The following is a 16,611-nucleotide window of genomic DNA, read 5'->3' as shown; positions in this document are numbered from 1 at the left end:
CCACTCCAAGCCAAACAATACATTAAAACCTCAAAACCTAAAATATCACTCTCTTCCAAACCTAGCCCCCACCTCCAATTCCCACAGTCTATGTCCCACAGGTAACAAGGCCCCCTTTGCCATTCCCAGAAACTAGTCCCCTTTCTCTTAATGCCGGCCTCCAACTTTCTTCAGCCAACATCCCAAACATTGCAAAAGCTATCATTCCCATAACTATTCTAACCAGTTGCAACAAATCCCAGCCCCCCATTTACTTAACCTATACCACAACCCATAATCCTCAGACAAGTTTATAACCCAAAGCAATGATCTATAGTAATAGCAATTAAAACGCAAACTTAACAAAATATAACTTTAAAGCATAAACAGACACATGGACAGACAAATCACAAACATATGGACAGACAAACCTTACAAACAAAATCACAAGGGCCTTTTCACCGGTGGATTGAAAATATATTTTCTTTTAAAATATATTATTGAACATTAATTAAAAAGACATACACGACAAAACATTACTACACAGTTAAACATATTTACACAATATACAAAGAATATATAAAAAAGGAAAAAAGCCAAGTTAGTTTCTGTATCTCTAAACTATGTATACTTCCTAGATAGTTTCTAAACTTCTTACATTTGCATTTATTCTAGTTTCCTATCTGTTATAATCTTTCGGCAAAGAAAAATAGAGCTAGACAAACAAAAACCCAATCCCCATTTTTGCTTGGTTCTTGTTTCTACTCTTTAAGAGAAGATGAGATTAATTCATCCTAATTTATATATGTTTTCATAGTTGATTTGAATTGAAAAATCAAGAAAATAACCTTTTTTCTGAAAATATATTTTCTGTATTCCTTCTTGACAAGAATAATATTAGTTCACTGCTGGCATTTGTGTGGCTTCTCTCCTGTGTGGATACTCTGATGTATCACTAGGTCTGACTTGAAAGAAAAACATTTCCCACAATGCTGGCATTTGTGTGGCTTCTCTCCTGTGTGGATACTCTGATGTCTCACTAGGTCTGACTTGAAAGAAAAACATTTCCCACAATGTTGGCATTTATATGGCTTCTCTTCTGTGTGGACTCTCTGATGTGTCACTAAGACTGACTTCCGAGGAAAACATTTCCCACAATGCTGGCATTTGTATGGCTTCTCTCCTGTGTGGACTCTCTGATGGATCACTAGATCTGACTTCCAAGAAAAACATTTCCCACAATGTTGGCATTTGTATGGCTTCTCTCCAGTATGGCCTCTCTGATGTGTCACTAGGTTTGACTTGAAAGAAAAACATTTCCCACAATGCTGGCATTTGTATGGCTTCTCTCCTGTGTGGACTCTCTGATGTGTCACTAGGTTTGACTTGAAAGAAAAACATTTCCCACAATGCTGGCATTTGTATGGCTTCTCTCCTGTGTGGACTCTCTGATGTTTCACTAGGTCTGACTTTGAAGAAGAACATTTCCCACAATGCTGGCATTTGTATGGCTTCTCTCCTGTGTGGACTCTCTGATGTTTCACTAGGTCTGACTTTGAAGAAAAACATTTCCCACAATGCTGGCATTTGTATGGCTTCTCTCCTGTGTGGACTCTCTGATGTATCACTAGATCTGACTTCCAAGAAAAACATTTCCCACAATGCTGGCATTTGTATGGCTTCTCTCCAGTATGGCCTCTCTGATGTCTCACTAGATGTGACTTCAAAGAAAAACATTTCCCACAATGCTGGCATTTGTATGGCTTCTCTCCAGTGTGGCCTCTCTGATGTCTCACTCGGTTTGACTTTGTAGAATAACATTTCCCACAATGCTGGCATTTATGTGACTTCTTTCCTGTGTGGACTCTCTCATGACTCAGATGTTCTTCTGTAAAGAAGAACAATAACTGATAAGACTAAAAATCAGAGTTAAGAGAGGAGGGTGTTTCCCCCAGATTTAGCCCCCATTTACCCTTCCCTATTTGACATTAAATTAATAAAGTTGGTGTGAGTGACCCGAGCCTGATCCTGTTGCAGATATCCCAAATCCATGAAACAATTGTATCCTTACTCATAGGAGCTAACAAAGAAGAATCACTGGAAGCAGATAGTCAGACTAAGAACGGTTGAAAAAAAATTCTATTAAACATGTGTAGAAATACTTTGATTGACAGGTGGCATCATATCCTGTGAGACTGCCATAGAGTGCTGAGTCAGAGCCCAAGGCATGATGGAAGGTAAATGCAGAGAATGCACAAGGAGATGACTCACAACCAATACAGTATACAGCTCACATGCAGATAGGTGTGGATTGCATTGGAGTTGTGTGTACAAGAGATAGTCAAGTTGATGGAAGTCGGAGAGGAGAGCTTGCAAATAATTGTATTATTAGGAGCAGGTAACTGTTAAAGTTGCCAGATATTCTGCAGCTGCGATTATTTGTCGCATAAATTTTTGGAAACTGATGCAGAAACAACCATGAAATACCTTGAAATGACATAGTGCCAGGCTACTGTTTTAAGTTTATATTTCTCAAAGTTATTTGGGACAATTTTTACCTGCCAGGTTTAGGATTTCATTTTATGAACTGATGTTTACCCTTATTGCTAGAAGGCAATTTACTTCTTGTGATGCTTTGTAATACTTGTATTTATTTTGTTGTTATTGTTTAAGCTGGCCATGTCCCGTAATAAGTTATTCATTCATTGATTTGTATTATTTTGCAACTCAAGATAAAGAACTGAATGAAATCTACTGTGTCTGTGACTTATTTTTAAGTGTGGGAAGTGGTCAGTGTATTGCTAATACATATATTTGGAGGTTGGCTTCCGGACTCTTCTATGATATTATTCAGGACCTGAGAGGCAGTGTGCTAATCCCTTTTGTCTGAGGTATTTGCATCAAACACCCATTGCATTCAATTCAGTTTCACACCATTCTTTCTCCACACAGGAAGTATTCTAAAGTGATATAAACCTTTCCAAACCCTCAGTTTTTGTCCCCATCACCAATTTCAGTATAAATGTCAGGTCCAACTTGCTGTTCTTCGGTGTCAGTCCAGTTACAGACAGACACTCTGTTTTCATGGCTAAGCACCTCAATGCACTCACCAACCCCAATTGTCGCGGGAACTACAGACTTCTCCCCATTCCAAATCCTCAGCATAAAGATCTGGATAGGTAACTTATCACCATTAACAAAGCCTTACATGTATTCACCACTCCCGCCACTGTTACCTAGTTCTTGCATGTGTGCGTGAACACTTATATGTATGTGTCTGTGTGTTTTGCTTTCCCCCTAAATAAAATACAAAAACCTATTTCAAATGCCTCTGAAGTTTTTTTATTATTATTATTCAGGACCTGCTATAGCTTGGCTGAGTCCAGAGGTCACCATTGCCCCAGTGAAACTATTTCGTTCTATTGAGCTAAGTACCAAATCCCCCTAAAAGCAGAGCGCTTGCGGATGTCCTCCCCAGACTCCAGCATTTTGGGTAACAAAGGACCTCTTGAATCAACCATGGAGCTAAGCAAACTCAGGTAGAAAAGAAACATTAGCAAAACAGCAAGTTTTGTTTCTGCTTTCTTCCCTTCATGGATATTACTCATAGAATCATAGAATAGTAGAGTTGAAAGGGACCACAAGGGTCATCCAGTCCAACCTCCTGCCATGCAGGAACTCTCAATCAAAGCATCCCAAAAAGATGGCCATCTAGCCTCTGTTAAAGACCTCCAAGGAGGGAGACTCCTCTACACTCCAAGGAAGGAGTGTGTTTCACTGTCAAACAGCCCTTACTATCAGGAAGTTGGTTTGATTCAATAATTCTAAAGTGGAAACAAAGCGCTCTGACAGTGAATTATGAAAGGGCTCCCAATCTTCACAGGAAGGGCGATGGATTCAGGTTTCTTACCCACAGAGGCCACATTGTCATAATTCTCCATCATCACGAAACTGTACATAAGTTTCAGCTTCTTCGTCAACCGTTTCCATTCCTCTTCAGTGAAATATACCGCCACGTCCGCAAAGGTCACCTGAAATAGAAAATAGCCCTCATCCAGAGAGTGACTAAACAAAAGGGGAGGAAAGCACACGGTGCATCATAAATATTATTTCAACACTTCAGAATTCAGTCCAGGAAATAAACTTTAAATTCTGCAAGCAAGCAAAAAGTTACTGTCTTTGAGACCCAGTTTGTCTCAAATCCTTTCAATATAATATACAATATAATAAAAAAATATAATTTAGACCATTTCTGGGTTATTGATGATAGATTAGGATACTGACTATTCCAACGTGTATTGTCACCAATTAATTATAACACACTTAGCCATATCTCACCTAATCTCAGAGGCAAATTTCATTTTTAAAAACAGTTCTGGGGAGTACTCTGGGATTGAGGGCCACTGGGCTCACCCTCAATTAAGATACAGATATTATTCCAAATCCCCCAGCATTTCACAGATTTGGAAAGCAAAACACATGTGGACAAGCAACACCAGAAGGGGGTCAAGATGGCCAAAGTTGTAAATGATGAAGATCGCAGAAGTGAGGAAGGGTACAAGACCCTGCCCCCTCCTATTCTCCCCTCTCCCCTCTTTTGAGTTGATGGGCTGCACATGTCTTTTGAACTTGGAACACATTTTGCAGCAACCAACTGACCTGAGGACAAGGGGGAAAGTGGCAGAGAGGAGAGAAAAATAGGACATTTTCAAAGCCCCTAAAAAAATGAGGTGACAGAGCATTAACCAGGACTCACTCTGCCAAATTGAGACAGTATATTCTCCGCTTGCTTTCATGAGCAGGCCCAGCAGTGACACAGATGAAACTAAGTCAGGATGGTAACTTACCAAAGAGTTGTTGTACCTCTGCTTCTTCTTTCCCTTGGAGCCCAACTCCCTCCACTTGGCCTCTGTGTCGGCCATCAGGTGGGCAGGGGGTCCTGGTGGTCCTGCACTTGGGTCACTTCAGCAAAAGATACTCCAAAAGTGTGTACAAGAGGGTCGAGATGAAGTTCCTGACAAACGAGACCAGGGTTAGACTTAATTAATAATTTGTTTTATTTATATACCGCTATTCCAAAGGTCATAGCAGTGAACAGCAAGTAAGCTAATTAGCAAGTAAGCTAATTTGCCCCCAACAGTCTGCGTACTCATTTTAGTGACCTCGGAAGAGTGGAAGGGGGTCCTGGAGGAAGGGGGCCTTGGGAGATATAGAGCCTCCTGAGATATTTGGGGGTCGCTTCCTAACAAAGGGGTTTCTGGCCTCATAAAGGATTTGGGGCAAACTGGATCTGAAAGGCAGTAGTAGCCTTTTCTCTTGGCAATGGGACTTAAAGTGTATTTCCTGGACAGGATCTCCCAACATCCACATGGCCAGAAAGAGGAGGGGTCCTGCCCTGCAGTAAGGCCCCTCCAATCCCTCTGAACCGAGGACTACAACTCCCACATCTTCTTTCTTTCTTTCTTTCTTTTTCTTTCTTTCTTTCTTTCTCCCTAGCTGGCTTGTGAGATGTGATTAAGCCTTGTTAGTGGTGTTACTGCTCTTGTTGCCGTTGTGTGGCTCCAAGTTGTTTCCAACTAATGGCGACCCAAAGGCAACCTTATCATGGGGTTTCCTTGGCAGGTTTCTTCAGAGAGGGGTTGCCATTGCCATCCTCTGAGGCTGAGAGAGTGTGACTTGCCAAGGGTCACCTAAGTCCAAAACACACTGCAGCAATAATCCAAACTGAAACCGCTTTAACTGCCCTGGCTAAGTGCTAGGGAATTCTGGGAAGTATAGTTTTCTGAGACATTGAGCCTTCTCTGTCAGAGAGCTCTGGTGCCCAAATAAACTCCAGTTCCCAGGATTCCCTAGCACTGGGCCAGGGCAGTTAAAGCGCTCTCAAACTGGACTATTGCTGCCGTGTGTTTTGGACCTTACTTGGCCGCAAACTGTCCATAGCCTGCAATGCATCTCCTAATTCTGTTGGCAGTCCCTCCCTCCCAACACTTTCTCATTTCCCCCAAAACCAGCGCAAACCTGGCAGATGGAAAGAGGTTTTAAAGCAGCATTTAAATCTGCCATATTTGTTTTTAAAAGACTAAATGTCCCAAATGCTATTATCAGTTTTGTAGCTATTATTACAGAAAGACGTAGAGTGCAAACTCCTCAAGTACCTTTATTTTCTGGAGTGAGATGTGCTTTTCCAACTGACTCACTGTGATGATCTCCGGTGGTCCAAGCAGCCAAACTGCGGCCCTGGAATAATAATAATAATAATAATAATAATAATAATATAGCCCTCTCTTCAGCCAAAAGGCTATCAGAATGGCTTACAAATTGTTAATTAGACATTTAGACATTATGGCTCTTAGCCCAGCAGACCCTTAACTTCCTTCAATCACGCTGCAATCATCCAGTGAATTATAAGAGGATTTCCCTTAACCTACACTGGGATCAGTTAAGGAACCTTATTTCTACTTCTTTACTGATCTTCCCAAGCATCAACCGAGCCAAAACACGTGTAAAACGAGCGTCGAGTAGTAGATACTCCAATGAAGTATTTATTATAGATAACGAAATATAAGTAAAAAGTAGGTCTTACAAGATATTAAGAATCTTGCAAGAACAATATTTGTAAGTATATAATATTCAATTCATATAAGCTATTAAAATAATAAATAGACCTAAGCGTCCAATTCTGAGCCTAACTTCCAAGATCCGCTCTTTAACTCTCTCTCTCGATCTCCAACCGACACAATTCCCCCAACTGTCTCTTGGTCTCTCAGGCCTTATATCTCCTTCTCACGGAAGCTTCCAGAAGAACCTTTATCTTGCTCTCTGATTGGTCAAGAGAGCCTTCCGTAGCAGTGATGTCACTCTGCATTTGCATAAACCTCCCTTTTCTGCCTGAAGAAGACCTCCATTGAATGGAGCCCAGTCATTACACAAACACTTCAAGGGTTTGTGCCTAACGACGATTAAACCGCTTCTAAACTGCGTCCAAACCGCTCCTAGTCTGGACGCTCAGAAACGCCTCGCAAATATTATTCCCCACAGTCACAAGCAGCACAAAATGGCCACCGGAACATAAAATGGCTGCCTATGCCTCAGTTCTTGGCACTTGTCGGTTTGAGGCCTTCAGAGGAGAGAGAGAGAGAGATGGAGGGGAAGAGTGGAAGGAGTGAGGAGGAATGGTCACTCTTGAGTCCGAAGCAGTCATTTTTATATAACGAAGTGATGATGGAAACCTATGAAAACCTATCCTCTCTGGGCAAGGAACTTGTATCCATTGCTCTTCCTTCAGAAGAGGGGGGGTCTTGCATGCTACATACATGGCACTATGGTTTCACTTTAATGGTCAAAGTAACATCCTTGGAATCTTGGGATTTGTACTTTACTTTACGGAGCCAGTAGAGCTCTCCATCTGATGATTATAAATGCCCTTTGCTAAACTGCAAATCTATCGTAGGAAAGAACCATGGCACTTAATATGTTTTGGGTCCCAATGCTCTTTGGTACATCTCTTAGCAAGTTTTTAGGTCTTTTTGATCTATGTTTCAGTGTTTCTATGTTCTGGAGAGGCTTCCAATATCCTCTCTTGGCCCTACAATGGCTCAAATTGAGCCAAACAATGGCAATAGGATGCTGGGGGATATTGAGGAGGTAAACATGATTTCTTTTCTCCCCAGGTGGTCCAATGGGGCTCCCTCTGAGATCCCTGTGGGCCCAATCTGGCTGCCCAATCCCCAATAGCTGCCCAGCCCTGTCTTGGAGGTGCCTTCAGGCTGTTTGAAGGCTCCTCTCTGCAGCCCTATCCTCACCAAAACTGGACTCCACTTCCCAGACCCTTCCTAAGCCATTCCAATGGATTAATTGCATATATTTATTATCTTACCTTTCTCACCAGATGGGACTGAAAGTGTCTCTTTCCTGCACCATTCTCTTTTTCTCTCTATCTGTGTGTAAGAGAGAATGTGAAATATAGAATGGCAGGGAAGAGATGCTGAAGGTGAAATGCTGAAGCAGTGCAGATGGACCTGAGAGCAGCTGGGAAAGATGGAGAGAGGAGGGAGAAATGGAAGGAGATCAGGCATGTGGAAACATGGAGGAGAGGGAAGGAACAAGCAATATATATGTTTGGACAGGCAGGGAACTCTGGGAAAGTCCAGAATCGAGCCAGAACAGGTGTCCATAAGAGAGGCAGAAGGTGTCGATAACAGAGCCAGAAGAGTATTGTGAGGTAGCCATGAACCCTGGAAAACGTTAACTGGTTTAAGTAAACTGGTGTGAACCAGCTCAAGTCCCTGTTTTTCAGACATTTGAAGGGATTCCATTTAGCAATTATGAGTAATATCTATGAAGAGAGGGAAAGGGACACCAAAACTCCTTTATCTCTCATGCTCATTTTCCTTTGTTTAGTTTGCTTAGCTCCATTGTAGATTCCAGAGGCCTCTCCTCTCTTAATGCGGAGATGATTCTTGTCTTCCCCCTTTTTTATATAGTAGAGCCTGAGACTCATGAGAGAATGGAGACTGGAGAGAGACCTTACACATGCCAGCAGTCTGGGAAATGTTTTCCTCAGAGGTCAGACCTTATTGTACATCAAAGAGTCCACACAGGAGAGAAACCATACAAATGCCAGGAGTGTGGCAAGGGTTTTGCTTCAGGTACCAATCTTACACACCACCATCGCATTCATACAGAAGAGAAGCTATAGAAATGAAAGACTGTGGAAAATGTTTTTCTCAGAATTTACACTTTTAGAGGCATCCAAAAATCCACATTAGAGACAAAGTGTATAAATGTTGGTGGATGAAAATACTTTTTTGGAGAAGCAGCCTTCATTTATTTTGTTGCATTTTGTAAAGGTCTATTGCAATCTTCATGCTACTTCTGCTACAAAATTTTGGGTTTGAAAGTATCTTGCTCTTCAAGTGACATTCAATAAACATTTGCATTAATTGAAGCATTCTCATTCTTCATTGCATATCTTGACTCCGCGAAAGACAGCATTAATTATGAAACATCAGTATTTTATTTTAAAAAATTAATTAAAAATCGGAAACTATAAATATAAAACTCATCAGACAACAAATATACAAATAAAAGATACAAATAAATGTACATATATCACTTCCACTCCTCTCTGTTGGTTCTTATATTTATGTATACAGTTGACCCTTGTTATACGCTGGGGTTTGGTTCCAAGAGCCCCCGTGTATAACAAAATCTGTGTATGCTCAAGTCCCATTAAATATAATGACATAGCAAAATGGTGTCCCTTATAAAAATGGAAAATCAAGGTTTGATATTTGAAATTTATACTTTTTTTTAACATATTCAAACCGTTTATGCTTGAATCCATGTATAAAAAAATCAGTGTACAAGAAGGGCCGACTGTACTGACTTTTATATAAACCTTATTTATAAAAAAATTCTTAATTGTTTTGCATATATACATGTTAAAATGGTGATTTCTATATTTTCTTAAATACTTTATTTTATATCTATTTTTCCTTTATTGCTTTATATACATACATATTAATCTGTATTTCTATGTCCTTATCCTTGATCATATATATGTACGTATGTATCTGAAGTCGAAATCTATATCGCAGTCTATCATGTTAAGCTATCTCAGTCTATCTAACCCCCTAAATTACATGACATTGAGATTTCTTGTTATTCAATTTATTTTGCATATCTTTCTTTGTATACCTTATCTATCTCAACATAATTTTATAGATTCAGATATTCATATAATTACACGGATCTCAAGTAAGTTGCTATTTTTCACTAGTCTCTCTCAAAGTTTTCATCTGATCTGTTCCGTAATAATTGTGTCAATTTGTCATTCTCTATATACTCATATAGTTTATTGTACCAATCTGATAACTCCTGAATTTTCTCTTATTTCCAGTATTTAGCATACATGTTTCTTGCTGCAGCAAACATATCAAATAAGGTCCTTCCATGTTCTTTTTCTAGTTTGTCATTTATCATTCCAAGTAAGAAAATTTCAGGTTTATTTTCTATTTCCATTTGCAGAATCTCTCCTTTCCAGCCCTTAACTGACACACACAACATTCGCTGACTCCAAAACTAGTTTCCCTTCCATGGTTTCATGAAAGGGAAGTTTCATGGTTTCATCAAAATGCTATGTCTGGGCAATGGAGATACACCCCAGGTGCCAAAACTGGCCCATAGCTATTCTTGACAGACTCATTCAGTCTCTTTCTCTGTTGGTGGAGGGGCAATCGGAAGCAAGAAACTCATGGATCTTCAAGGGATCTCCACCTTTTTTTTTATTGACTTGCATGTGTCCTTTCTCCCAATATAGGGACTCAGGGTGGCTAGCAACACATATAAAACAGTACAAATCCAAAACAATGCAGAAGCATTACAATTATAAGTATATATATTTTTTAAAATTAAAGCATTTATAAAGCTGCACCTTGAAAATACTAAAGTTTATCAAAAAGCATATACAAACCTTGACCTCTGAATTGCACAGCCGTTCATACCTCATTCTTTGTTTTGCTATCCGCATGTACAGAAAGGGGGAAAGGGGGAGTGTGAAATGCAGTCAGCCTTTCTTATACACGGATTTTTTATACACAGTTCTGTAGCCAAGGGTCCGTAGGGGGAATTTTATTATTATTGTTATTAGCTCAAATATTGCAAGAGGGGCTGGCTACAAGAGCCCACCAAAATCGCCCTCCCGATATGTATACGGAGTAGACCAGGGGATCCCAATAAATAAAGCTGAGACGGATATTAATAACTAGATGTCTAATTTATTGAAATAGGGGGAAAACACATACGTTGCGCATACACTCACACACACACTCAGGACTCAGGAAAATTAGGGTTGGAAAATGGGAACAGATTTCAGGCATTACTAATGGAGATGCTTACCAGAATGTAGATTCCCTCCGGGGAGCGAATGGGGTGCTGGACAGTGAGACAAGTCTGCTCCGCAACCTGGGAGTGAGCAGAAATGCCGGCTACCAGAACAGAGGTCTGAGTGACGTGGAGTGAGTAGACCTTGAAAATGGCACGCTGAGCAGCCAAAGTGGGGACTTTTTATAGGCCATATCTGGCCTGAGGCAAAGAGGCTGTCTTGGCCGAAACAAAGGTGTTCTAAAGATTTTCTTTTCACCTGGATGTCTGCTTTAGATAGTATAAAGGGCTTATGCCTCTCGGACAATAGGTTCGAGGAGGAGGTTGATAGCTTCAGGGAAGGCAATCCTTTCACTCTTCCCAGCCTTGAGATAATCCCTTCATGCAACTTCCCTGGACCCACTGAGATGTTAATATGGGAACTCCCTTAGGGGAGGTGTACATGTCCTCTCGCTTTGCCAGTAATGGCAGACAGGCTTGGAGTCTGGCCAGGGGTCATTCAAGGGTTATCATTGATTCCAAAATTTATATTGCAGCATGGGTAACAGTTCAAGCATCCACGGTTTGAAAATGTTTTCAAAAAAGTATAAATTTCAAATATCAAAGCTTGATTTTCCATTTTTTTATAAGGGACACCATTTTGCTATGTCACTATATTAAATGGGACTTGAGCATCCACGGATTTTGTTATTCACAGGGGAACATGGAACCAAACCCCAGCGTATAACAAGGCTCCATTGTCCTTTTTGTTTGGAGGGAGAGTCTCTCTATATTCTGTTCTGTAAGACTATCAGAGCTCCCTTTGGTGCTGTCTTTCCTTATGAATTTAAGACAAGTTGTACTTCTGTTTCCATCCAGTAAACCTTTGAAATCTTTGAAGCTTTCTGTTTGCCTGGCTGCACATCCAAAGAACATGAAACATAGCCCTAGTTATGATGAATCAGTCTTTTTCTAATGGAGATACAGAGCGAGGGCCACAGGATCCCCATTCCTTCCGTAAGACTTGGACCTGTCCACTGCAGAGATTTGACATACTTAAGATTAGAGCCAGACTGGGAGGTTTTGGGAGTCCTTGTCCCTCCAAAAGTAACTTTCCCAAGAGCGGTCTAGGTCTCCCTTCCAAAGGCCAGCAGTGGATGGAGAAGGAGGCCTTGGGAAAGCAGAGGAGAGCTTGGCTTGATCCCTAAGGACTCTCTGTTGAAGGTTTCCATCTTTCTAAGAAACGGTGGAGCCTGGGAGGGAGATCGAGTGCCCAAAGTCAGTGGCATTTCTGCATCGGGTGTCAGTGGGTCCCAGGGGTGGTACTTTTAAGATTGGGACTTCTGGGGTCAGGACTTCCGCCTTCCAGGGACATGGCTTCTGGGGGGAAATCCAAGGAAATTGGAAGAGACCCCAAGGGCCCTGATCCAGTCCAACCCCATTCTGTCATGCAGGAACTATCAATCAAAGCATCCCTGACAGATGGCCATCCAGCCTCTGTTTGAAGACCTCCAAGGAGAGAGACTCCACCAAAATCTCCATTGAGGAAGTGTGTTCCACTGTCAAACATCTCTTACTGTCAGGAAGTTCCTCCAAATGTTGAGGTGGAATCTCTTTTCCTGTAGCTTGCATCTATTGTTCCGGGTCCTGCTCTCTGGAGCAGCAGAAAACAAGCTTGATCCATGATTATCTCCATCTGGTATTAAGTTTTCCTCTTTTCCTACTACCCTCAATCTCACCAAGCATTATTGTCTTTTCTAGTGAGTCCTGTCTTCTCATAATATGGTCACTTTATCATCTGCAGTACTTTAAAGTTCTGTAAATCAACAGAGGTATTTATTTTTGTTTTCTTATTTAATGTTCAGTTGTAAGTCTGCCTTTGCACTTTCTGCTTTGGCTTTGTTCAACAACCATTCCAAGCCTTTGGCATTTTCCCAAGTCATTGGTTCCTTCCAACACTATGTTTCTATTACTCTAAGTACAGGACACCAGCCTCATTTATATATCTCAGCTATTTTTGTTTAGCCGGTGCCTCCTCCTGTAGCTGTTAGTCCCATTAGTTAATACGGTGTGAATTTGCTGCTTCTATACTTATGGTTTTTTCTCCTTACTCCCTGCTCACATCTCCACCTTCTTTCAGGAGTACAGATCATGCCTGCTGCCTCCGCACCCGGTACATTGATTTCCACAAAGATCTGAAATTGACGTGGATCCAACAGCCCAAAGGTTATAAGGCCAATTTCTGTGCTGGAAGCTGCCGTTATGTATGGAGCACTGACACACAGTACAACATGGTGAGAGTGGGTCCATGCCATCCCAGGGCACTGTGTCTCTCTGTCCCAACTTGCAGTCAGACTCTCCTAGTAATGTATTGCTATGGGTCTGATGGTCTCACAGTGCTCTGTATCAACATGGAGAACTGTGGGACCAACGGGACTCCTAGCAATACATTACTAGGGCCCTTATCACACGAGCTAAATTTGAAGTTATCCCAGGGTCAATGTGAGGGCAATGTGAAGGCAATACAGGGGCAATCATTGGGTTTCAAGTTTGTTTATCACACGACACCAAAGGCAATCAGCAGCCATCCTAAACACAATCGGGGGTCATTCCAGGGTTAGGTAAAGTTTCAAGTTTGTTTATCACACAATGCCAAACACAATCAGGAGCCATCCTAAACACAAATGGTGTCATTCCAGGGTTAGGTAAATTCAGGTGGAAAGAGGATTTACCTAACCCCAGAATGATCCTGAAATGACCCCTGATTGTGTTTAAGATGGCTATTATTATTATTATTATTATTATTAAACTTTATTTCTAGAGCGCTGTAATTATACACAGCGCTGTACAAAATCGGTAAAATTAAGGAGTATATAAAAGCCTGCCCAAGGCGTACACTCTTAAGATAATAACAATTAAATAGAGGAATAGATAAAATTACCATGTAGAAAAGAAAAGACAAATTAAAAACATCAAATATAAAAGCAGATCACTTCACATCAAACATTATCAGACAGCCAGATGACAATCACAAATTCCCTGAGAACGCTTCCCATGGCTTCCCAGTAGCCCATGGCTCCTGATTGAAACCCCACGATTGCCCCTGCATTGCCTTCACATTGACCCTGGGATAACTTCAAATTTTGCTTGTGTGATAAGGGCCATGGACAGGGTGACTGCAAAAGTGCAACACAGAGAGCTTGGGAAGTTACCTTTTTTGGACACTACCAAAATTTCTCAGCCAGCATCCTGGAATTTGTCATCTAAAAAACCCTAACTTTTCCAAGTTCTTCAAGATAACAATTCTTGAATGGTTTCAGAGTAGTATGTTTCCCCCCAGTATGTTCCTACCTTTTTGTTTCTTTTAATATGGAGTCACTGCTGCTCCCGTTTGCTCCCATCAGTAGTAGTGACAAAGTGGATAAAGAATTAATATTAACACCATGCATGGTGCTTTATGATATAACATAAGCATAAGAGAAAGAAAGAAGGCAAATCCTTCACTTTGTGAAGTTTAAAGTCTTTAGACCAGCGGGTTTCAACATTTGTTCTACCCCAAAAGGTCCATGTTGTATCCGTGAGCCTCGAGTAAATGGTGGGAAGTGCTGCTTATGTTTCTTTGACTTTTTAAAAAGTATTGTGGGATTTGCACATTGTCCTGCACTGTGGGGAGGTAAACCTTAATGCTGAGTCTAGCTTCTCCCTCATGCTTCACCCATTGGGTTTCTGATCTATAAGGGCCTGAACAGACAGGCCAAAATAAAGCTACTTCGGGTCACTTGGAGGCATGCTGTTTAAATGCTGCAGGCATCCTAAGAGTGTTTTTCAAACTTAAAGCAAACAGCCAGACACTTCCCATTTTGGACAGGGCGAAATGTCACATTTTTTGACATGATAATATGTTCTTTCTAGGAATCTCTAGGTCCTCCTCCAGTGCAACTCTATGGTCAATGTCTGTCGGACGATGACCACATAGTTGAGCTGGAGGACCTATAGGTTCCTAGAGGGAATATTCTACTAGGCCTTTGTAGCTCCTCCAGCGCAACTCTCTCTCTCTTTCTCTCTCTCTCTCTCTCTCTCTCTATATATATATATATATACACACACACACACACACACACACATATATATATAGAGAGAGAAAGAACATATATATATTCCTTGTGTGTGTGTATATAGACACATGCATATTTCTATATGCTACTAGAGTGTGTGTGTGTGTGTGTGTGTGTGTGTGTGTATGTACAGAGAGAGAGAGAGAGAACATATATATGTATTTCTAGTGTGTGTGTGTGTGTATATATTTTCCTCATATACTCCTAGATTGCTTACATATACATACATACATATATACACATATAGAAAGCAATATATATAAACAGAAAGAGCAGAAATATATTTATTTCTGGTGTATACACACACACATATTCCTATATACTCCTAGAGTGCTTACATACATACATACATATATATATATATATATATAGAGAGAGAGAGAGAGAGAGAGAATATATATATTCCTGGTATGTGTGTGTATGTATAGACAGAGAGAGAGAACATATATATGTATTCCTGGTGTCTATGTGTATATATTTTCCTCATATACTCCTAGATTGCTTTTATATATATATATATATATATACACACTGAAAGAGCACAAATATATTTATTTCTTGTATATATATATATGTGTGTGTATATATACATACATATATATATATATATATATGAACACAATTCCTATATGCTCCTAGAGTGCTTATATATATATATATATATATATATATAGAGAGAGAGAGAGAGAGAGAGAGAGAAGGTATATATACACACATACATTCCTTGATGAGAGTGGTCTCCCCAAACCATGCCTGGGGTAGTAGGGCTCCTCCAAGCCATCCCCCTCCCTCCCTGCTGCTGGGGATGATGGGGGCTGTAGTCCTGGCATCCTGCTCCCTCTGCAGAGCTCCCAGGTTCTCCCCATTTGTCTCAGGGCCCCCATGTCCTTCTGCCCCAGAGAAAGCCCCTTTCAAAGGCTGGGTCCCTTACCGGCCACTTCCACCTCGACCCCTTTCGCAGCTGCCTCCGAAGGAAACAAGCGGATGAGAAGCGGCTGAGTCCCATGATCTCAGGAAGAGAGAGGAAAGAAAGAAGGTGGGAGGAAGCCCCAGGGAGAAAGGCCTTCTAGGAAATGTAGTCCTGGCAGTGACCGCCTTTCAACTCTAGGAAGCGACTGATGGAGTCAAAGGGAACTACAACTCCCGGCAACCTCCAGCAAACAGAGAAAAGCGTTTTGGCCCAATGCATCATGGGAAATGGAGTTCGCCCCAGGGAAAAGGAAAAAGAGGCGGGCTTCATGCCCATTGGAGGGTGAAGGGCGCCCGTGTGCAACCGAGAGAGGAGAGCATGCTGGGGAATGTAGTCTTTTGCCTTTCTGAGGACAGTGTTATTTACTATTATTATGATTATTTTACTGTGCGTTTAAGGTCCCCCAACTGTGCCCTTTCAGAGACTTTTTTTGGACTCCAGCTCCCAGAAGCCTCTGCCATGCTGGCCAACCGCCTGGGTTTCTGGGAGCTGAAGTCCAAGAAAACCCCCTTAAAGGGCAGAGTAGAGGCCTCGCCATCAACCAGCCCAAATAGCTACGACGCATGCGCACGCAACCCACAGGCGCGAAAGGGGAGGGGCGGGTTGACGCGCATGCGCAGTGCAGCCCTAGTTTCCACATTCTTGGCTGCTGAGGAAGGCAGTTGGTCAGAAAAGAACCCCTTG

The 16,611-nt window shown here is 41.4% G+C and overlaps 1 protein-coding gene and 1 long non-coding RNA gene across 2 annotated transcripts in view; one reads left to right on the top strand and one right to left on the bottom strand.

The window, feature by feature from the left end:
- Positions 1-16,611, top strand: part of LOC149290501 (uncharacterized) — a 185,101-nt gene that overhangs the window by 126,363 nt on the left and 42,127 nt on the right. The gene's annotated exons all lie outside the window — the stretch shown is intronic.
- LOC149290504 (uncharacterized) lies at positions 88-8,951 on the bottom strand. The gene is made up of 5 exons (XM_089489245.1): positions 8,783-8,951; positions 6,135-6,216; positions 4,827-4,993; positions 3,890-4,010; positions 88-1,867 (listed from the first exon to the last, which is right to left on the bottom strand). The coding sequence occupies exons 3-5, from the start codon at positions 4,899-4,901 to the stop codon at positions 882-884; spliced, it is 1,182 nt and encodes a 393-aa protein (XP_089345371.1). The 5' UTR covers positions 4,902-4,993; positions 6,135-6,216; positions 8,783-8,951; the 3' UTR covers positions 88-881.

Source organism: Sceloporus occidentalis, unplaced genomic scaffold (assembly GCF_023333645.1).
Source record: "Sceloporus occidentalis isolate IW3139 unplaced genomic scaffold, rSceOcc1.0.p SCAF_39, whole genome shotgun sequence".
Classification (NCBI taxonomy): Eukaryota; Metazoa; Chordata; class Lepidosauria; order Squamata; family Phrynosomatidae; genus Sceloporus; species Sceloporus occidentalis.
This window is presented reverse-complemented; position numbering and strand designations above follow the sequence as displayed.